The sequence below is a fragment of the Electrona antarctica genome, assembly GCF_951216825.1.
Source record: "Electrona antarctica genome assembly, chromosome: 13".
Classification (NCBI taxonomy): domain Eukaryota; kingdom Metazoa; phylum Chordata; class Actinopteri; order Myctophiformes; family Myctophidae; genus Electrona; species Electrona antarctica.
The window spans coordinates 19,710,134-19,733,971 of NC_136794.1; the positions used below are offsets into that span (position 1 = coordinate 19,710,134).

At 41.1% G+C, this 23,838-nt stretch overlaps 1 protein-coding gene and 1 pseudogene across 2 annotated transcripts in view; one reads left to right on the forward strand and one right to left on the reverse strand.

The window, feature by feature from the left end:
- Positions 1-1,419: 1,419 nt before the first annotated feature.
- Positions 1,420-3,243, reverse strand: sp9 (sp9 transcription factor). The gene has a single exon (XM_079518180.1). It carries the CDS (start codon positions 3,211-3,213, stop codon positions 1,948-1,950), a length of 1,266 nt encoding a protein of 421 aa, XP_079374306.1. The 5' UTR covers positions 3,214-3,243; the 3' UTR covers positions 1,420-1,947.
- Positions 3,244-6,985: 3,742 nt separating this feature from the next.
- LOC306934876 (obg-like ATPase 1) overlaps positions 6,986-23,838 on the forward strand; it is a 51,384-nt pseudogene continuing 34,531 nt past the window's right edge. The window contains exons 1-4 of the transcript in view: positions 6,986-7,000; positions 7,104-7,189; positions 12,954-13,097; positions 13,643-13,770. The product of the transcript in view is annotated as an obg-like ATPase 1 (transcript). The remainder of the gene's footprint in view (positions 7,001-7,103; positions 7,190-12,953; positions 13,098-13,642; positions 13,771-23,838) is intronic.

Consider the following 23,838-nt stretch of genomic DNA (forward strand, 5'->3'; position numbering starts at 1 on the left):
GACTTGATGACGGGACAACAGCGTGAGTCCCTCATATATGAATTGAGCGCTCCTCTTACATCTGCCTGAAAACATGGATATAATGTTCAAATATCCCAGCGAGTGGGCATAAAATAATAATACAACTAGATCTTTGACTTAAAGTTACTATATCCATGTCGCAACCATCTCATTAAGTCGTTCATTTAATTTAAGCAATCTTTTTATTGGCCCAAGGGCGACATGAAATAAGTGGCACCATTTATTTCATTTAAAACTTTAAATTAAATCTAAAATCACTGGGGAATTATTTTCCTTTCATTATTATTATTATTATTCCTTATAATTATTAGCCTTATTTTTTAATTTATTTTCAGAATTAAATTGAAAACGAGACGGGTACAGGGCTATTGATATGTTTATGTTGATCGCTGAATGTCTGCAAATTAACATTGAAAATGGGCCTAACATTTTATATTGAAATGCCGCTAGTTCAGATTTTTATATTGATGAAATTCAAAATGTAATTCAAATGTAATAGTTTTCACTGGGTTTTATCTGACCGCTTCCCTTCGAGGCAGTCACACAAAAGGAAATGGAAAATAATTCCCCTCTATTGCCTTCTGCTCAATTTAACTTCCTCTTGTAAAAGGAGCGTGTCTGGATGAGATGCATATTCCCAGGCCTGGACCCTGGCTGTAATTATTCCCCGGGCTGGTTTTTCTTTGAGGGTCGGACGCTGCAGTGGGTAAGCACAAAGAAGAAGGCAGAGAGCATCCTTGAACCCTTTCAATACGGGGCCACTGATATTCAAATACACGCAGGCACCATTTGACTGCGCTGAGCAAAGAGCATTTTAAATTCAACATTTGCATGTGGCTTTTTGCCCCTTCTTTTCAAAAGTTAAAAAAAATGTTCCCATAACATCTAGTGGTTTCCAGCCAAAAGAAAGATGACTGGGCCTTATTCTTGGGCTATACCATCGCCGTTTTGTATGCAAATTGAAGCAGTTAATTTGGACAATTAGAATAAATATGCAGAGACCTTTGTCATCAAACCCCCGTGGAAACCGCCAGATAAAGTGAAATTGAACAAAAGATGTCTCGGAGATTAATTAGATATTTGATAAGACACGAATCCCTAATCGCAAATACAAGACACATGGGGCTGTGATGTGCTCCAAGTCATAATTAATACCATTTAACAAGATTTTCATTTGGGCATGAAATGTCTTTTCCGGGGCATTAACCATTGATTTATTCCATAGAGAAAATAGTCAAAGTCAAGGTGCGATTACCTGATATAATTTAGAAAATAAACGCATTCTGAATGTCATCCCATATTTGTCCAAATACATTTTAATTTCTAGATGTATTTAGGCCTGAAAATAAATAATTTGGGCAAATGATAAAATGTTCATCACACAATGTCAGCCTCGGATGTTTTAAAATGTTTTTAATTGTGGTAAAATGAAAGGTTTATACGTGTGGCTTTATACAGGTAAACATTTATATATATATCATTTTTTAGCAAAGAAATAAAATGGTTAACTAAAGTTTAAAAAGCTGTGTACATACATATCCACAAAGTGCGTCGAAAGTAAACTCCCTGATTTCAGGATACCAAACACGAATAAAACAATCATTACATTTACATGAAAGTAACACATTTGTCGTCATATACAAGATGAACTCACATTGTCCAACCAAGTTCAACAGGTTTAGCACATCCTTAGCGCTTAATCGTGCCTTTTCTTTTCAAGTTGTCTAAAAAAATGTTCAAGGCCTGCCATTCTTGAATTTATGTCCCATGTTTGCATGGTGTCACGAATCAAAATTCGTTATGTTTGTGGAGAACAATGTTTAAGCTTCGCTCCGCATGCCATTTTGACATTTTCAAATCAGACCCGTTTTCAAAACTGTGCCACTTTTCAATTGCCGGTATAGATTGTTGCATTTCTCACTTTTATTAGGGCTCGTCGTCGTGGTCTTTAGACGTGATTCTGGGATGCACCCCATCTAAAATGAGTTCAGGGGACTCTGACCGTGGGGTCTCCAGGTTACTGCCTGTATCGGTGTCACTGTCGCTCCCCTTTTTGCTTCCTCCACCACCGGCAGTGTGCGTTTTGATGTGTTTGCTCAAGTGGTCACTCCTCATAAAGCGCTTGTTGCATACCGGGCACGCGAACCTTTTCTCGCCCGTGTGCGTGCGAAGGTGTCTCTGGAGCTCATCGGACCTCGTGAATCGTTTGCCACAGAATAGCCAGTTGCAGACAAAAGGCCGCTCGCCGGTGTGCCACCTCAAATGGGCTTTGAGGTGAGACGTTTTCCCGTACACTTTGCCACAGCCAGGAATGTGGCAACTATGAAGTCCTTTTCTCCGGAGACTGGCCCCGGCGGGCCCCAGCCGCTCGGCCTCCTGACAGTTCGGACAGTCACACGTCGCCCTGCCCGAATACCTTCTGGACGACCTAGAAGAACTACTTATTCCTGAACTGGCGCCCGAAATCATGGCGTTGGCGGCCGACGCGTCTGTGTACGCGGGGATGACCGTTTTGAAACCCTCCTGCGTTAAAAGGTGCTGACCGGTCGACAGTAGGTGGGACGCGGAGGGACTGATGCCGGTGGAGCTGAACGCCGAGTGGGTCAACGTGGAGAAGTCTGGGTTGTAGCCACTGAGCTGGGAGTGTATGGCCTGCGGCGTCCCGGAGTGCAGCGAGGTCTGGAGGCTGCTCGCCTGGTTCTGCACGTCGAGCCACGACCCGGGATTGGTGTGCACGTCCCACCACGAGGACGCGCCGTTAGTAACGTCGCCAGAAATGGTCGAGTGGAAACCGGACTTGTACCACGACTCGTACGGGTGAGCCATTCCGACTCGTGGGTAAAGTGTCTCTGCCGACGTGTGGACTTTTGAGATAAAGGCTGATTGTCCGGACTCTTGAGAGCTAACGCTCGCGGCGTTGGAAAACAGACCGCTGTAGTCTGTGGAAAACGCAGACGAGGTCGGGGAGGTGGACGCCAGACAGAACGCACTGTTGCTGCTGCCACTAGTTGATGTGAGTCCTGTCGACGCGCGGCTCGTTGACACAGTGAACCCGGGGAGACTGGAGCCCAAGTTACAGCTAGCGGAGGACCGTTTCCAGGGATGAAATCCACCTTTTGAGAAAGCACTGGAATCAGGTAAAGTGGTAAGAGGACTGGTGTTACCAATTTTGTTGCAGGTTGCCGCCAGCATCGCTAAAGGGGTAGTTCCAAAACGTGGCTCTTCCTGAAAGAGGGGGGGGAAGAGGAAAAAAAGTTATTGGAATAAAAATCCAAAGTGCTCTCAGTTAACAAACGTTGGTGCAACGTGTTCTAAAAGTAGCGTATAGGTATTTTGTTCCAAACTACTCTATTGCTTTATTTTTGGAGTGCTCATTTTGGCATCAGTGGTATATAACATATTATGTATAGCATATATCTGTATCTTACAATAGATCAGTAAGGCAATGGTGTTGCTGTGTTCTGTTATGAAATGTCAGTTGTTCTATCCTTGAGTAAAAGGATATCCAGAAACACTATAATTCTGCCTCGAAAGTTTGCATGTGTAGTTTGCATGTGTAAAATGTGTCACATTTTCTAAGGGGAACCGTTTAGAATGGTAATATTATTTATAATTAATATCCCGCGGTAGATTTAAAAAACAATGCAACTAAAATGTATAGGCTATAGTAAGGGTACTTTTACTGGATAGGCTAAATCGCGGGGGAATAACAACTTTACGCGTAACTTTTACGCACGAATACAAAATCACACTTACCCCAAGTATAGACGTAGCCATATCCAGGGTCTGTGCTATGATGAAATTGTTCGCAATTGCAATAGTGTAGGTTTCCAAGTTGATTCAGACACTGCTTTTCTCAAGCCACGCAATTTTTCTCTTGGCTCTTGGCTCCCACACTAGCTAGTTGTAGAGAGCGTGTTCTTTGAAGTACAGCTGGCACGGACGTGCAGCCAATCTAACAGCGGCATTCCAAGCTGGGCGATGAAGTCAACCAATGAGAGGTTCGACCATGGACACAGACGCCAAACGTCTCACGTCAATCATATGTTGTTGTGTGGCTCTGCTCTCACTGTCAAGCATGATACGATTTGGTTTTTAAAAATACATTTGATTTAATGTATTCTCACACGAAGGCGCAATGTCTTCTTTCATAGAGATGAGTTCAAAACACCAGTGCTCCAGAAGGTAAGCTAATTAACTTTTGAAGATATTTTGGGGGATTGTGGCATTGTTTTTTAATTCTTTACATTCAGGCTATACAACATTCACGCCATACGTCACCGTGAAAGACATTAGACACTGAGGTCGATCTGCGCACATATGGTTGATTTAGGCTACAGTAGCCTTTGCAAGGCAATATATATTTTCACTCAATGTATTTTTAAACACCCCACGATTGTTTGTAAAAGTGTACTGTAGGCTATAAAAGTGTTGTTCGCTATAGCATGACACGAGGCTCGGCTCGCCGAATATCAATATGAGGATGCTCATGCACTTCCATGTGATGGAAAGTGTATACACACACTGTGGGCTAATGGGGCTATTATCTATGCATACAATACGGAAGGCCTATCTCTTTTTAAATTATCTTTTTATCTCTATATTTTGGACAGCTGTAAATGGACAAAAAAAAACCAACAAAACAATTTAATAGCTGTTTAGCCTACTTTCAGTTTCAATTCATGCGCACATTGGCGCGCGCGTGTGTGTGTGCGCGCGCGGTTTTGGGGCGCGTGGGTGTACGCACTCCCTGTTGTGGGAGTGAGGTGAGATGTTGGGTTAATTAAAAATGACAGATTGCTTTACCAGACAGTCGTTTTTAAAGACCACAAATTATTTAGGAAAATGTTTCAGAGGCCTCTTTATGGAATGTTACATTATCAAAATCATCATCTTCAAAATGAAATACACTGACTCATTCGATATAGCGAAGGATATTGCATATTGGAGTTCTAAACTAATTCACTAATTTGGCCCACTTCATCTGTGTCTAGATTTATATATATTTCTAAATCATTCTTAAGATCGCATGACACAAAGGCAACATGTTCCACAACTTGTTAAGACATTCAGGGGTATTAATAACGTATAAGACTGACCTGCTCTTGTGCGAATAATCTATGATCTTCCCTTTAAAAGTTAAAGCAATTTTCAAGAGAGAGGCTTCAACCATTACATTATTCAAAACGGACAAATAATGTACCATAGTGTCTGAATGCTGCCAGTCGACACAAGCGCAATTTGTTCAAAGATTCCTTTTGCTGTAAATCCCCACCTTTGTGGGGGGCGAGTAAAAAAAATCCTACTTAATGCTGCCAAAGAAAATTGATTCATTTTCGCAATCACGGCAATTTAACGGAGTGCTATTAACACAATTAAATGCTTATTCTGCATAAATAACGTTGATTGTTGCTAAAGAAGTGCAAATAATATGACAATTAATACAAATGAATGTAAAATGTAAGGGGATTTCCCTCATTATTTACAGATTGGAGTAGGTATAACCAAGTACAATATACATATTTTTTATTATAGGCCTATATATAGGCTAATTCATATTTCAATGTTGCTTTTTCTGTTAATGAAGGTCAGACAATATATACATTCCAATTCTATAGGCTGATACATGATTTTCAGTTCTGTTCATATATGAATATAGAAAATATAATTGTCATACATATTGCTTCTAATTTACCTATAGAATTCACTGTAATAACATTTATAAAACATTCAACTTTTTTTTCTTTTTCTTTTTTTTTTTTACCAATGGACATAAGGAAATAACATCATCTTATTGTTATTCAAGAGAGAATTTTGAGGATCTTCTTGAGGACTTTTCTGTGGCAATTAGGAACCTATTACAAGCCATTAGATTGATCAATGTACCTTAAACAATGAGGATGATTTATTTGGTAGAACAAAACGCTATGCATCTATTGTGATCAGTCTAAGTGACGGTACATCCATCAAGGCGTTAAGCAACAAAAGATAAATGATTAATTCAGGCCTATTTCATTTGAATTCTTGCTACAAAAGCACCCCTACTTGCTCAAATCTGGATTATTGGAGCCTCATTTTCTGCATGTTAACCTATGCATGGTGCTAGATTTGGGCATAATACTGTATATCTTGCATGCTTTAATCTTGCATTTCTCTAGAAGGAAGTTTGAGGTGCGTGGGGGTTTATTCACACCATGTCACACCTTTGTTTTAAGCACCTGTATGCTGTTGTCGGATCTAAGCATATTGAAAGTTTGGAACGGTATTAATATTAGAGAAAATAAGAGCCTATTGTGTGAAGTTCTTTCATATATGTTCTTTCATACATATATTTCATATATAAGAAAGCATTCTTTAAAGTCTTGGAACTCGATGTAGATTATTGTTACACTTCTTTTAATACCATGTTATTTCCTTATGATGTCTCTGTGGAGAACCTAACTGATAAAATCCAATGTTTGTAGCCTGTTTCACTGTTTGTAAGTTAATCAGACAGTTGAAATCTAAATGACATGTTACATATGCAGAGTAATCTACTGATGAAGTGGTACTGTGACCAATAACTTCAGAAGTACAGGGGGCAACACTAACAACTGTTGATTACTCTCAGCAGAGTGATTTACTATAAGAATATGTTAACGTGAAGACTAGTTTTTCATATCATCCCTGCAACTGACATTTCTTTGTAAGACTGAACTCAGACCAGTTCATTGAACTGCATCTCTCAACGCACATTTGCTAAATTTGGAAGTGTAAGTCAGCTTGCCATGCAGCTATAGGGTCAACTTTCATTGCTAGAAAATACTTGGTCTATTTTGTGAGGGGTAAGCTTGGGCCAGTTCAAATGGAGTCGACTGGATATGTCTGAGGGGTGGGCTATAGACACATGTTCTTTCAATGTATGATTTTTATACAGTAGAGCGTGTAGAGTAACCACCAGTGTAAAACTAAGTAAAAAATAAAGATGGCTCCAAAGAAGGTGTGTGACACGCTAACTCACCATTCAAACATTAATGTGAACTGCCGGTTACATAATGACAAGTGCCTCTACTCATTCCAGGCATTGCACTTTGCATTTATAGGGAGGTGAAGAACTGAAGCGAGCACCACTGATTGGAAGGTTTGGCACCTCATTGAAAATAGGAATTGTCGGACTACCCAATGTAGGGTGAGTAAAAAGGTTCTTATTTTTTAACACTGGACAAGCACAAAGACACATTGAGGTAATGCAATATATGGTATACATCAAGTACTGTTGAATGAAGGATTAACAGAATTCTGTTTGCATAAACATGGCTAATTCTGACGGTACTGCTTAAAACGCCATGCAGATTTGAACAGGGGCTATGCATGTATCCGGCAAACTTTCACACCATACACATTTATTTGATTTATTCATGTACGTGAGTGCTAAAATATCACAACCTAAAAAGTTTGATTATTTTTTTAACTGTATATTGATCAAATATTGTATGCACATGAAAGGCTGATGATTGATTAGCTACTGGGCATTCAAACATCCAGCAGAAGACACATAGTAATCCCACACTTCTTGCACTATGCAGCAAGATTTGCTAATGCAGTGCTTTTATACTGGTTTCACACTGCTGTGAATGATAGACTATAGTTCCAGTATATCAAATGACTGGACCTGAAGCTCAGTAATTTCACAGAGCTGTTCTTTAACTATTACCCTTTCACCACATGACCTGCTTTTTTGACCTGCTTTTGGGTCCCGGTCCACTGGTTGAGAAACACTATTGTTTGGTACTATGGGAGCTGTGACCTCACTTATAATATGAGTTGCACTGTAAGACTTGGAAAGTGTAGTAAGACTTTGACAATAAAACACAATATTATCAGACAAACCACTTTTCTCCAAAATTATAGTCGTTTCTTTTGCCAAATGATTCCTCCCCAGTCCCCACACACATTTCTGTGTTGTCACTGCTGTTTTATCCTACTGACTCACCTACCAGTGAGGAGCCCCCACCGGGCGAACGTAGAGCCTTCGTCCTACTCTTCCCGCCCAACACCCCCTGCTGACAGGTGCCGCCCCAGCCCGTAGAATTACGTTCAGTGACTATTATAACCCTCCCTGCCCGGCTTCCCTCCTCTGAACACGGGCCAATTGTGTTTGTGTAGCTGCTCGACAAAGGCGGATGCACCACGGTGGATTCTAACCCACAGACAGACTTTACCACTGCGCCACCTGAGCGCCCACTTATGTTTTTATTATTATTAGTTGTTTACGTTCTGATTATCACATTTATATAAAATAAATACATTTTCTAGATTATGTATGATAGTTTGGACTTATTTGTGCATATGAATAATAGTTATTTTGTTATAGTGAACTGTTAGACACAATCAATTCCCAATAGAAATGTTGGTCTATATGAAAGCATCATTTCCTCTTTTAATTCATCCAGTGAAAGTATTGGTGATTCTTTCTGTAGAACATTGGGTGTCATGAATTGTGTTTCCTGAATACTGAGACTGAATAAGACTTACAAAACCTCTAAACAACATTTCTGTGGCATTGAAAGGTCCACTGATTGTAGAAACACATAAACTAGAAAAAGTGCCCCTCTGGGCACAGGTCTCCACCAGGGCAGGTCAGGTTGTGGCCTCCTGGTGGCGCTATAATCGGCCAATGTGAAAAAGGTGACATTTCTTCTCCTTGGATGGCAATTGGATGATTTGAGGCATTTTGTTCCAAAAATGTGTTTAGCAAAAATCCACCTGTCTGTGGCGCTATAACAGACCAATGTCAAAAGTGTGGGATATATTCCTCAGCCAGTAGGAAAGTATGTGAAAGATTTCACGTAAATTGCACGCTCCGTTCATGATTTGAGGCTTTTTGTTCAAAACGGGCCAATCCTGCAAACTTTGAAAGCCAATGTTAGCCAATTAGAATGGAATCTGAAATATCGGACAGATCCGTCTTGAACTAGAGAGATAGTGTGTAATGATTTGCGGGATTTTTGGACAGAATCTGGAGGAGTAATATCAAAAAAGGTGTTTTTCAAAAGTCGGCCTCCTGGTGGCGCTATAACAGGCCGTTCTGGAAAATTTGGGGCAGAGGTTCATCTTTGGCATCCAGGGAGTGTGTGTGCAAAATTTGGCATCGACCAAACAACTTTCAGTGTGTCTAGACGATAATCACTGTAGGTATGGGTTTAGGTACTCACCATACCTGTCCTTAGCAGCTGCTTTAAAGTACTGCCTGCCCTTAAGTAGAATGTCCTTCATGGACTGTGATACTACATTAATGAAAACAAATGTGGAAGGAAATGGAAGTTGGAAGATAATTTAACTGAGATCTCCGGAAACAGGTTTTTCTCAGCGTACCTTGACTTATTCATACATTGTATACATCATAGAATCAAGTCATCAAGGACCCCCTTTTTATTTTATTTTATTTTATTTTATAAAACACCAAGATTTGAAATGAGTAAGGGTTACTATGTTGAGCCTTTTATCTGTGGTGCTTGTGTCAGTGTGTGAAATATAAAAAACAATGAAGACATTTATTATTCAGCACATATAAAAGTTGGTATTCATAAAGTTATTTTTGCTTAAAAAATAACAATGATTCCACTGCACATAGTGCACCCACATGGACATGATCATCTTTTTTTTGGACATTATTTATTTAGTTGTCATTCCCATAGTCCTTTGTCACCGTTATCCACACAGTTGGTCCAAGGGAGAGTACAGACAATACTGCGTCTCCTCCGATACTTGTGACATAAAGGGCACTTCCTTTCACCGTGAGGAGGACGTAATGCATGTGGAGGTACACGCTGGAACTAGTGCAACAACAGAGATGACCCGACTTCCCTCCTGCAAACATAGTCAGTTGTGTTCGTATGGACAGATTGATTGATTGAATACTTTATTGGCAGAAATGTAATCAGTACAGGGTACAGTCAAACAGAAATGTAATCAGTACAGGGTACAGTCAAACACACGTCCAAAGGGATCACCGAAAATAGTCCTTGCGGTCTTGTTTCCATTCAGGTCCTGAGTATTCAGGTCATTATCATGACAATGGCGATTGTACTCCTGCCCAAGCTGGAGGCAATGTGGAGAATTCAAGCCCATGTGGTGGTAGGCAGGAACCTGACCCCTGCACCACCCAATTGCCATCATCAGTCAGCCCAAACCAGTTGTGGAATAGACTTGAATGCTAAACAAAATTGCTGCGAATGGTGTTGTACAATAATCTCTAAGGAGACAGGAGCTTAGTGGGTGCAAAGGAATCAAAACACATTGTAAAAAAACCACAACCTTTGACAGTTCACCCACAAGGGTGACGCCCACCAGTGGCACCTGCCATGTTATCAGTTAACTCTTGCCATAGTATAGGGAAATCCCAGCAGGGCAAACATCATCGTTGACAGTAATGTTATTTATTGAATTAAAGTGTTGATCAGATGCTATTTTCTTGTCTTTGTGAATGAATAAGGCTATGGGCATATGATGCACAAATTATCGCTCAACATTTGTCATTGCCCTCGATCATTATCCAACCTCTTGCTGGGCTGCATCAGCCATGCTGGAACTTTGGATGGATCGGTATTGTGACAGATGTGAAGTCTGCATAGCCTAGCTCACATCCACCTTGTGGGTGGACGGCATGATGGAGTGCTGTGCACAGCGTGGAGTCGGTCGGATCGAGAACCACCTATCCACCCGATCTGTCCATATATAGGCAGGCATACTGTATAGCCTACTACTGTATGGAGAGATCCAGTTAATCAGGGATCTTCATATGGGCATAAAAGGAACATGGACAGACAGATACAGAGATGTCCATATATATAAAAGCAACACAGGCAGACAGACAGATACAGAGATCTCTGTGCATAGTTATTGCATTGCGGGTGAGGTATGCATTCCCAACTTGTATCGTTAGTGACTCGTTCCCCCAAGTAGGCCTAGTTGTTTACGTGTCACGTGACAGGGCTGCACCATGACTCTCTCGATGGCAAACCTCGCACCGGAAGTTCGATTAAATACATGCCAGTGAATGGAGCCGGCTAGACCAGCTCACGAACAAACACTATTTATGAAAGATTGAGACCCTTGTCATGTAATCGGTTCAGGAATATAAAAGAAGACATATAACACATTATTGTCTGCTGTGTTTCTTTTCTATTTGTACACTGTCATTTTATAGAGGTATCTAAAGAGCACAAACTAGTTTCTGAACGTGACAGGTATCGCAAGACTGTCCACCGTTTCCTGTCTGGGAACCAAATCTTTTGCTATACCTCAGAGACAGAAACTATACCTGCCGCTGTTTAGATGCCTCAATAAAATGATGTACTGTGCACATCAAAAAGCAAGTTATTGGAAAACAACCTGTGATATGTCTTCTTTTATATTCCTGAACCGATTATATAACAGGGTCTCAATGTTTCATAAATTGTGTTTGTTCATGAGCTGGTCCAGTCAGCTCCATTCACTACCATGTATTTCATCTAACCTCCGGTGCGAGGTTTGCCACCGACAGCTTCATGGCGGAGCCCAGTCACGTGACCATGACTTTTCCTTCTCATCTGTTCCTAGTTTCTCAGAATCTAGGCTGCATCCACGCTGATTGAACAGAACGTGGAACGTTTCATTTCTGATGTTATGCTGTGTCGAGGTTACAATATTAACGCTTCTGAAGAGAAATAGACTTTATTAGACGGACAGTTAGTAATGGTGGATTTCAGAAACGGAAGCTGCAAAAGTTGGGTTGAAAATGCAGAGGTAAAGGAGTGATGACCCAGAGCACCCAGTAACAGGACACAGCACAGGCACAGCACAGTACAGGCGTAAACGGCATCCGCATACTCTACGTACGTCACAGTCTATGACTTGGCCACCCGATTGTGAACACAAAATGTGAGCAGCCTCTCTCGGTTGTAATATTAGATGGTTATCCTGCCCGGCTTTCCCGCCCTGAAATTGGGAGGTTGTTGGTTCAATCCCTTGCCGAGTCATACCAAATGGTACCCACGGCACTCAATTGCGGGTAAATCCCTGTGACATGTCATGTCCAGGTGGTGTACTACATTTTTGCATAAAAGACATAAGTGTAAGTCTTTGATTATAAATACGATTGTGCATTTGTTGATAGCTAATCCCAACACAATCAGAATGACAGTGCTTAGCCAAGCATAAAGCCTCTGTGACCTCTTCACATCAATGTCAGCATACAGTGCATTGCATATTTGCAGTTCATTACCACAAAATTGCATTGAAGTGCATGTTACCAGGGTATACTTACCTGGTGATACTAGTGTTACTTTCCATTTATGTTTTGTTTTCTGTGAAGGTGACCCAAGAAAAGCCTTTAAGTATCTAAGAGAAACGACCCTGCTTTGTATAAGAAATTAATACATAGACCTTTGCAATCTTGAGCAATTTCAGTTCTGTAGGTCCTGTCAACCAATCATTTAAATGTGAGTCACCAGGTGAGGGGATAAGGATTATAGTTAACTGCCATGCCATTATTATACTTAGATTCATTCTGTTGTCTGTACATCTTGAAGTGTCCTTGAGGTGCTTGTGCCATAGAAATGTCCCTTTGAGCACAACATGGGGCTACATTTGGCCGATTCCGTTCAATAGCTCAGATCTATCAGAAATGTAATTTGCCCCTCGATTCCAAGTACAATTGATCTATTATGGGATTATCTGGCCTTGTAATTGTGCTTAGGAGCCTATTTTAAAATCAGAGTAGGCTTGATTCAAAAACGAGAAATATCAATGCATTAGAATTAATTTTTTCTTCTGAAGAAGAAGTCAAATATATTTTCCATGTCTCACATAATTCGTCAAGGACTTTGAATAATCTAAATAAAACTCTCCAACCATTAGGTCCCACAAGCCCTTTATGATAGATTGACCTCTGTGCTATTTTTTATTTTCAGGAAGTCAACCTTTTTCAACGTGCTGACAAAGAGCCACGCTGCAGCTGAAAATCTTCCCTTCTGCACCATTGACCCACATGAAAGCAGAGTGCCCATTCCTGATGAACGCTATGATTTCCTCTGCCAATTCCACAAGCCTGCCAGGTATGGGGTCTCACATACATAGTCACAAACAATACCATATGGCCTTAGGCCATATAGCAACTGCACACTATAGGAATGTGAAAGGAAAGGATATAACAATGTTGTTGAGGATGTCATGTATTGTTTTCACATGATGTATGATTGTAGCTGTCCTGTCCTCCATGATGTTTGTGGAAGAAAATAAATAGCATTGAGCTGTCAGTCCATCATCATATCTTCTAGCAATTAGGGGAGGTTCCATTTCTGTTTTATAGTAGCATGCTGATAAGCCAGTAGATAGATTCTATTACTCTGGGACAGACAAGTATCAGTACAGTAATGAACCATTTGATGTGTGAAGTCAGGTCAAACCTTTATGAGAGCAATGGAAAACAAACTAACACAACATTGGTCATTATCTCTATACCCCTTTACAAAAGCATATAATCCACACAGTTTGATGGTCTGCTGTTAATGAATAGAGTTTACAGAATGTATTTTTGAACTTTTGTTTAATTTAAATAGCTAATTATTTTCCCCGCCTATCCCATCCTCCCGGGTTGCAGCAAAGTCCCAGCGTTCCTTAATGTTGTGGACATTGATGGCCTGGTGAAAGGTGCTCATGCTGGTGAAGGTTTGGGAAACGCCTTCCTGTCCCACATCAGTGCATGCGATGGCATCTTCCATATGACACGTGAGTCACACTGATTACGGTTACTCTCCCTGCAAAGAAATAATGATAATAATAATAATAACATTTATTTGAACCTAGCCAGTTGTGTCGTCAATGTCTAGTCTTACACAGCAGTGCCTGCCTGCTCCAGCTTTTTTATTCCAAGATGCTTTTGCTGTGTTATGGCTTCACTACACAGTAAAATCCTCTGTGTTAATGTATCCATCCAACACTGAGGATTTTACCATGTAGTGAGGCTTATGCTGAGGTGCCAAGATCAACATGACAGTCAGGGGTAATGAAGCCAGACATTTCTAATGGGAGGCTCCCTGAATTAGATTCACAGAAATGGGGAGTGGGGAAGGATCTGTGTTTGGTTTAAGCTTTGCACAATCAGTAGCATATTCTGAGGTTTGGAAATAAAGCAAGACTGTCGAACAGCATCCGGTATCCACATAATATCGTAATTTGATTCCAGATGCCACATTTAATCAAGGTTTAGGTACGACAAAATAAATTAGGCTACCATGGAAATATTGCAAGAATGGTAGGGTATTTTGGAGAATGTTTAGTTAGTTTTTATAATCATTTTGGAAAATATACATAGGCTACTGTTTTACCCACTGTAGCCTACTATAGATGTGCTATAATGTTTCTAACGGACACTATTACATTTCTTAGTGTTTATCTGTTTAAGAAGAGCAGCTTTTTGTCCCAACTTATACAGAGGTGATTAGCTCAGCAAATTATTACAAAGAAATACCTGTCACTCAGTATGGCAGCCTTGAAATTACTTGCAATTCTCTCTCTGCCTCGCGTTCTTTTGTGCTTCCAACATCGTCTTTGTCTTACACGATTAAAGTGTTACACACTAGAATAATTTAAATTGCTGCTTCTGAAATGGAGGCAGAGTCTCTTTTAAAAATAGCAGAATCTGTTTACTGATTGTATGCGGTTATTGACATTACCATTATGTGGAAAGAGCTCTGATTAGTGAGTAGCTTGTGGCAGACAAAGAGCAAACAAATGGACAGGGTTAAAATATGAAACCATTTTCCCATAATGTTCCCTTCGCTGCTAGGGATTTGACTTGGTGGACAGTATAAGTGTGTTATTTCTGTTCCGTTATCATTTTTCAATAGCTTTGCGACACACACACACACACACACACACACACACACACACACACACACACACACACACACACACACACACACACACACACACACACACACACACACACACACACACACACACACTGCATGGTTACTCTATGTTCTTTGTGATCAATTGGAAGACCACCCACTGTAAGTATAAGGCCTAGTAATCCTATATTACAATTGAAAACATGTGCCCAAAAGCACGCACAGGAACAAAAGGCACCAGCTACTACGTCACTGACACGCTGCAACACGCTGCAACACACACTGCAACAACACACTAACACGACACAGCCTTACCCTCCGCGTCGATCCACGGCTATCTCCTCATGTCGCGCCGCACGGCCACACTCGACACCAGCCGCGTAACAATTGTCATCGCACTGACACTAAAGCCGGCTCCCGTCCACACTCGCAAACAATATCAATATCAATAATAAACACAAACACGCCACAAGCACCGACACCCCCGCCTAATTTGTTGCCACGTCTATGAAAACAAGCACCGAAAAAATGCCATTCAACACGCTACTTACACACACTACCACTCGCTTACAATACGCGGACCTGGCAACACTACATTCTCTCTCCCATTTGCTCAGAGCCCACCACGTGACCCACACAGGGAGGGAGACGATTGCGTGATGCTTCTATGTACAGGATTCTATAGGTCACCACTTTTGGTGTGACACACATACGGCTTCTGTTTACTAATATGCGTTGTCAACACGTGCTGAGTTGACAAACATTGACCGATTTCGGAGCAGACTGATAGTTTCTCCTTTACTACTTAGGCTGTGGAAGTATTCACACTAGGCAACTTTTGCATTTATTGGCATTGCCAATTTGGGGAGAAAAGGAGGACGAGGAGGTGATCAAGCTCCACAACACCACATTGGTAGGTAGCCTCAAGGCTGCATTTATTTGCCTTCTTTTTCCTCTCGAGGCTGCATGGGATGATGTGAACCCCTCCCGCAGGCTAGGGAGCACCGCTCCGGTTAGCGGAAAATGACCGCGGGGTGCGGGTTGCCAGGTTTTTTTATAAGTAAAGTATTTACATTCAATTAAAAAAACATATCTATATAATACATTTTAATTTACGTCATATTTAGCGGCATTTCGACCAAATTTCTCTGTTCTTTGTCAATGGCAAATATTGAGACGTGTGGGGACTAAAGCTGTATATAGGAGGGCCCTCAAACACATTATTTCATAACTTTTCATCGTGCTCCTAAAAAAAAATGTGGCATTGCCAATTTGGGGAGAAAAGGAGGACGAGGAGGTGATCAAGCTCCACAACACCACATTGGGAGGTAGCCTCAAGGCTGCATTTATTTGCCTTCTTTTTCCTCTCGAGGCTGCATGGGATGATGTGAACCCCTCCAGCAGGCTAGGGAGCACCGCTCCGGTTAGCGGAAAATGACCGCGGGGTGCGGGTTGCCAGGTTTTTTTATAAGTAAAGTATTTACATTCAATTAAAAAAACATATATATATAATACATTTTAATTTACGTCATATTTAGCGGCATTTCGACCTAATTTCTCTGTTCTTTGTCAATGGCAAATATTGAGACGTGTGGGGACTAAAGCTGTATATAGGAGGGCCCTCAAACACATTATTTCATAACTTTTCATCGTGCTCCTAAAAAAAAATGTGTGCTACTAGCCGCAATTAAATACACAGTTAAAATAATAAGAAATTTGCGCCAACGACTGCGTCGACACCTGGCGTGGAACAAACGGGACGAACCGAGGCGCATATATGGATAACAACACTACACGCGCGCTGCAACACAAAACAGCTGCATACAACGCGTGTCACTGTGCACTTCTGTATCTGTGGACTTCTGTATCGCAACGCGGGCCAACGCAACTCTGGGATGAGCGGGCCGAAGGCCCGCGAAATTCTAGTGATTTACAGAGGAGTATAAGGAGATGTCAGGTGAGATACAACTGCCTGACTGATGGTTTTGAGGGATGACATTTTTGTCAATTGTATATAAAAAAAGAGCCTTTACACTGACAAGAAATGGTTTACCTCACAAGGAGATGATCTGGGAATTATTTTGTTTTCTGTTTTGTGCCACCTGCGCACTCGCCAACTGAACAAATTGCCACCACAGGGCACTATTCTAAGGTCTATGTACTTGACCACAACAGATCTTTATACCAGAATGAGAATGACCCGGGTCATTTTTTGTGCCTCCATATATGTGCATGACTAAAAACACCCTCTGTTCTTTTTATATGGACCAAATGTACATGACCGAAACCAACCTCTTTTTTGTTTGTGCTGGCACAAAAAAACAACATCCATATCCATCGGAAACAATTTGATAGAAGGCTTCTTCTGAGAGTTTACAGCTGTGTGTTTTGACATACCATTGTTTCCCCTCTCGCGGATTCCTTGGAGACCATGCGGTATGTTTCTCAAGTTAACCATTAAACATAGCTCGTTTTGTTTTGCAATTATAGAAATGTTTTATCTGGTGTCAGGCAGTGTGGGCTGAAATATTCAAGGCACTTCTTTTATATTGCTTGATTATATGGTTGGGGGAATCACACTTTTTCTTGTCTGGATTGGTATGTTTGTGTCTGGCAGGATTTGAAAACATGCTACAACAGAAGGATGTTCACAGTTCCAGAGATTGATGTAATTTGTGTGCTCGGTTTTTGCCAAACTCGGTCACAATGGTTGACATGATCCTGATGAAATTAAGTGCAGAACGCTCAGCTTGTGATCCTAAGTGTGATTAATTCAAAACTTCCCAACATTTACTTTTTCTCTCTCAATTGGAGTAAGACTGGTTTCAGTGCTGTTTTGACCCTGGCCTCTACCATACTGTAAAGTTTCATAAGCATATGATGCTGCATGTATGTATTGGGGGCAGAAGAAGATCTTTCACAAAACAGCAATTTTCTTTGGCTCATAAAACCTTCATTGTTTTCACTTAAAAAAAATGACTTCCGATTTTTTGTCCGTATAGGTCCAAAGTTCATGTGTAGCATTTTTCGTGCATTTCGATCAAAGATCGTTGGAGGAGATAGACTTTTTTTCATATAATTAAAAATGGCAGGTGATCTAGAGGTCAGAGGTCAAAAGTAAGAGCACGTTGTTCGGCATGAGGAGTGTATTGAAGTTTCATTGCCGACGTTCAAACGGTTCATGAGCTATGCTCGTTCCAAGTTTGCATTTTCAATTGAGTGCTATAGCGCCACCCTTTGGCCAATAGTCGTGGGCTTCACATCCTCACCATTTGGCATGGCCCTCTACCATATTACAGTTTCGTGAAAACAGACTGCCATGTTGAGCCAGAACTGCTATTTTTGGTGGAAAAAGAAGAAAAAGCTTGACAAAAACAATAAGGGACCAAAGTCCCTTCGGGACTGGCTTGGTCCCTTAAAGAGTTGCAAACTCTTTCAAAAGCATACAGGTGGAATATACTCGTAAATACTGATTACCGCAAAGATTTCATTTCTTTCTGCTATAGGCTTATTGGATCCAGGCAGTGGTGTAACTGGAGTTTCTTCTTGATGTCAGGACTTTGAGGTCTACCAAACATAGTTGCTCAATTCCTCCAGTATTGTGCATTTATGAATATTTTTCAACCCCTAATGGCTTTGAAAGCCCTGTGTAAACAGTGGATTTGCTTTCAACGAAAGCTTCCAAAAACTATTAAGGCGCATTATAACATCCTGAAAACTGATTCTTTTGAATGCCTGGTGTTCCCCAATGTCATAAGGGAATGGTTTGCAGGGCCATAAGTGTTCCCAGTGCTTCTGGAGTGACTGGTTGGATGCTCTCTGTCTGACACGTTTTACTTCATCTATTCCTATATTCACTGCTAGCAATGCCTGCCAGCTCACCTGGCTACCTGCCCAGATTTCTAACAATTAAAAACATGAATGCGCACAGAGTGTCCCACATCCACTGTAGAAATCAGAAGACTCATTCTTTATACACTTTACAGTCACAGGGAATCTAAGACACTAGAGAATCCAATCTCAAGACATTGTGGCACACTGGCACAGCACATTTAATCCGAAAGGACTGTGATGTGGTTGTGGTCAATCAATTACAAAGTAGGTGTTATTCTTGGCAGTTGTCACACTTTACGCTCGTCTTTCACTATGATTTTCATGCCATGGAACATCTGCATCAACTGAACCGTGGGTAAATGCTACTGCTAAAGGCCATTTCCTAATATTACAATGATCTTTCCTGTCTCTTGCATGGCCTGTCCTATGCTGAGGATAGAGTGGCATCATGAGAGAGCAATGCTTAGGGGTTGGTTGATTGATTGATTGATTGATTCTGGACAATGAATGTGAGCCTCTTGTGCTAACTTGTAACTGTACGGGTGAAGGATAACTCAGTGGCACAGAATGTAGAAAATCGAAATAATTCTGATAAACTGTGACTAAACTGTCATTACAGCTAAACTGTCCTGAAATCAAGTGACAGGCATTCTGTCCAGTTAAGTGTCAATGTCATTTTGACTGTTGTTCAGTTAACTAAATTCAATTAATTAGTACAATACAGTCCAACTAATGAGATAACACTGTACTCACTGAACTGCAACTAGGACAATTTGCAGTTTGCCATCCAGTATCTAGTGTGGAAGCAACAGCTGTGGTGTGATGCATGACACACCACCAATCATAATATTGTATTATATTCCTATGTTTGTTTTACTTTTTACTATTGAATACATTTTACGTGGGACACATGCATGTTATATTCACTTATAGTTACTTATTTATTACTAGGCATTTCACTAGACTCGTAGTTTGTGTCGGTGCTATTTGATTTCTGCATCTTCACCTCAGTTTTTCATCAGAGATTTGAAATTATAGATCAGGAAATATTCGCTCCTCTGCTAATTAAACCATTTTTTAAATAAAACAACACAGAAAAAAGAAACGGACCATCCCACAGTTAACTTTGTATGTTACTGAATCATTCCACTATCCCATATTTAAATAATACAATAGCAGAAAAGCATTATTGGGTCAGTTTCTTCACATGTGACACATTACATTAAACATGTAGCTGATATTTTGTATGTCCCTCAGTGTTTAATTACCTGCAGTCAGTGCAATTGTCTTGAGATACAAATACAGATCATTGAGCTCTGCTGACAGCCCAAATCCTCTCTGTTGTATGTATGTGAGCTGTGTTTAGGTGTCTTCACAGACCTTAACCTCGTTATCTTGCCACACTAATTGAAAGCCCTGCGCCCATTTATCCGTCCGCCTATGTCCGCCTTCTCCTACCAAACCACACTGTTTGCACAAATCTCTCCATGCACAATACCTACTGCATGCCTGTCCAGACATAACGCACCATGTTGCATCCACGCCACGTCATAATTACTGTACAGTTTGCATTGGCATGAAATACCGTGTTATTGCACAACATTTCACAGTGATGCAAATTACATCACATTTTAAACCACTACCCTTTCCACACACACACACACACACACACACACACACACACACACACACACACACACACACACACACACACACACACACACACACACACACAGGGCGCAGCAGTACAGTACGGTACAGTACAGTACAGTATGCTACAGCTCGGCACAGTATGGTACAGTACAGTATGCTACAGTACAGTAGAGCAGGGGTCTGTGACCTTTTTTAAATTAAGTGCCATGTTTTTATTTTCTAGATCGTCAGTGTGCCATATCAACATTAATTAATTTGAATGACACCACGTGAAAAATTCCAACATATTTTGCTATTTTGCTCCACAAATATAAAGTTTTTCCTTATTTTTAAATATTTTCTTTCACGTTGTTATAATGATCATTAGAGTCAGGGCAATAACAGAGTTCAGTTTTAATGAATGTAGAATGCAGGATGTAATTTACACACAAATGTGAGGGACTTCATTTATTTGACTGCATTTTTTAAAAATAGTTTATTTAAAACCAAAAATACTCTCTCACACACTTGCCAGTGTGCCAGTGATCACCCTCCTTTGTGTCAAGGTTGGCACTGGTGCCTAAGGTTGCCTACCCCTGCAGTAGAGTGTGGTACAGTACGGGACAGTATTGTACAGTACAGCAGGGGTTCTCAACCTGTGGGTCACGACCCCTCGGGGGGTCGCCAAATTATTTTGGGGGGTACCCAAATTATTATTATTTATTTATTTTTAGGCAACTGAATGAGACCGAGACATGGCCAAAGCATTTCCAGGGGTCCCCAGCCAAAAACGTTGAGAACCCCTGCAGTACAGTGCAGTGTGGTACAGTACAGTACCGTATGGTACAGACAGTACAGTATGTTACAGTACGGTACAGTATGATACAATACAGTACGGTACCATTCAGGTCCTGGGTATTCAGTTCATAATCATGACATGAAAAATAACAACAAAATTCTAATCATCATAAAGGTAAAAATACCCAAAATATGTACAGGTTGGGGAACAAAGAAGGGGTTATAAGGAGGTGGGGGTAGTCACTAGAGGGGGGGGGGGGGGGTCATTTCCTCTGCCTTTGGCATGCTGAAAGGTGGTTGTTTTAACAGACGCCAGGGATTTGCATTTTTTGAGGGAGAGAGTCAGGGCATTCCACACTTGGGTGGTAGTGCTGTAGAAGGAGAATTTGCCCATGTTTGTTTTGAAAGTGGGTGGTACCAGATCGTTGTTCTCGCTTCCTCTTGTATTGTGGCTCTGGGAGTCACTCACTTTTTTAGGTAGTTTGTCAGGTATGCGGGTACAGAGGACATAGAGGGCAAAGCTGCATTTACAATTTTAAAGCGCAAATAACATGCATTTTAAAATTGCTTTTAATCTTTAATATCATATTGTCTATGTCCCTCAAAGTTATTTCTAATGGTTTGAGCCTCAATCACCACTCTGATATAACCAGTCCTTGTCATTTCTTTCTGGACTTTAAAAGCAGTTTTAACTGCAGTACCACAATGTCCTGAGGTGGCTGATATGCAGATTATTTGATATTTGAGTCATTATAATACTGATGCTAGATAAAACCAGGCTTGTTTCCATTCCATGCCAGCTTGGAAAATCAACAATAATGGACATTGTAAACAAAGTGGAAATGCACATTTGGAACTGAAGACTGAAGAAGAGGAGGAATTATACAAAGTAGGGTGATATTGATGATCACGATGAGGAAAAAATCAGTTGAGCTGTTCCTGAGAGCAATTTCCATTAAAGCACCTATATGATATGAAAGCCTGATGGTTCAAAATTGGTTATTTGTGGGGATAGAAAACACACATGGGAGCCCCAAAAACACAAAATAAATTTAAAAAGTTGAATTTTATGTTATAGGTCCTTTAAATGTAAATGCAGTTTTGCTTAACTCTGTTCAATTGCTTAACTTTCTGACCTGGAGCCACCATAGACTATCAAAATGGGTTGCAAAAAGATGGGTCATGGGCCCCAGACCGAGGAGTAGTAGAATTAGTTTGTTTTGGCAGGTTTGTAGCTTGGTCTTTAGTGTCATAGGGATGTTTGAGAACCAAGAGGTGCAAGCATAGTCAGATCAGGAGTGTTGAGTTGTCAGCAAATGGGAACAATTTGCAGTTACAGGCAGCATTCATGTCGTTAATGTAAAGTAGGAACAGTAACGGGCGGCCCTAGAATGCTTCCTTGGGGAACCCCACAGTTCACTGGGAGGGGAGAGGACATGGTTCCTTTGATGTCAACCAATTGTTCTCTTCCCTCCAGGTAGGATTTCATCTAGTTTAATGATCAAAATCGATCGCCTTTAGCTTGTCCAGGAGAATTGAATGATTAACAGTGTCGAACGCCTTTTGGAGGTCCAGCTTGACCATGCCACAGTATTTGCCCGAGTCTACCTCACGTTTAATGTAGGCCTAGTCGTTCGAATACAGTAGGTATGCATGTGTCAGTGGAGTGGGATGTTCTGAAGCCAGATTGGAATTCAGACAGCAGTTTACGCTCGTCTAGGTAGCTGCTGATTTGTTCGTGAATGAATCTCTCTACCTTTGAGGTGGAACAAAGGATGGAAACGGGCGGTAGTTGCCAGGTTCTAGTTTGTTTCCTTTTTTGTACAGAGGGATTACTCGCACCACTTTGAAATCCTGTGGTACGTGACACTGACTGATGGATACATTTGTGATGTGGGCTACTATTGGAGCAATAGAGGCTGCCGCATCTTTGAGAAATCTGGTGGGACGTTGTCATGGCCGGTGGCTTTGTTTGGCTGAAGGGCGATGAGTTTTTTACCAGTGGCTTGAAAAGCACTGGTCAATGAATAGCCAAGAAATCTTCGACATATAGTCATACTGACGCGTAGTTCTGATTGGCTGCCTTTCTACGCAACCCATAGAGAGGGGGACGCAACCAGACATGTTTAACTCATTCAGTGCCACCTGCTTGACACCAAGCGTGTAGAGGTTGTGACATTTTGGCCATTGTGACAAATACAAGGCAATTCAAATACAAGGCAATTAAAACATGTGCACGTCATGTGCACGTCGTCACGTGCACACCGGATTAGATCAATTCTTTCTCTCCCAGGTCCGCATACGTACGTCGACGCTAGGTGGCGTCATATACCAAGTCCGTATATATGTACCTCAATGTGGACTCCGTCTATATAATGGTTGATGCCTACGGAAGCCTTTAACATTGGTCCAGTTCCCATAGCAACGCCCCACCGTTCAAACTATGGGAAGGCATATATATTTTCAGTTGAGAGCAGTGGAGAGGTGGATTTTCAAACATAACTCTGGTTCTTTATGATGCCAGCTCGTATGCTACAGTATGGTACAGTACAGTACAGTACAGTACAGTACGGTACGGTACGGTACGGTACAGTACAGTACAGTACAGTACAGTACAGTACAGTACAGTACAGTACAGTACAGTACAGTACAGTACAGTACAGTACAGTACAGTACAGTA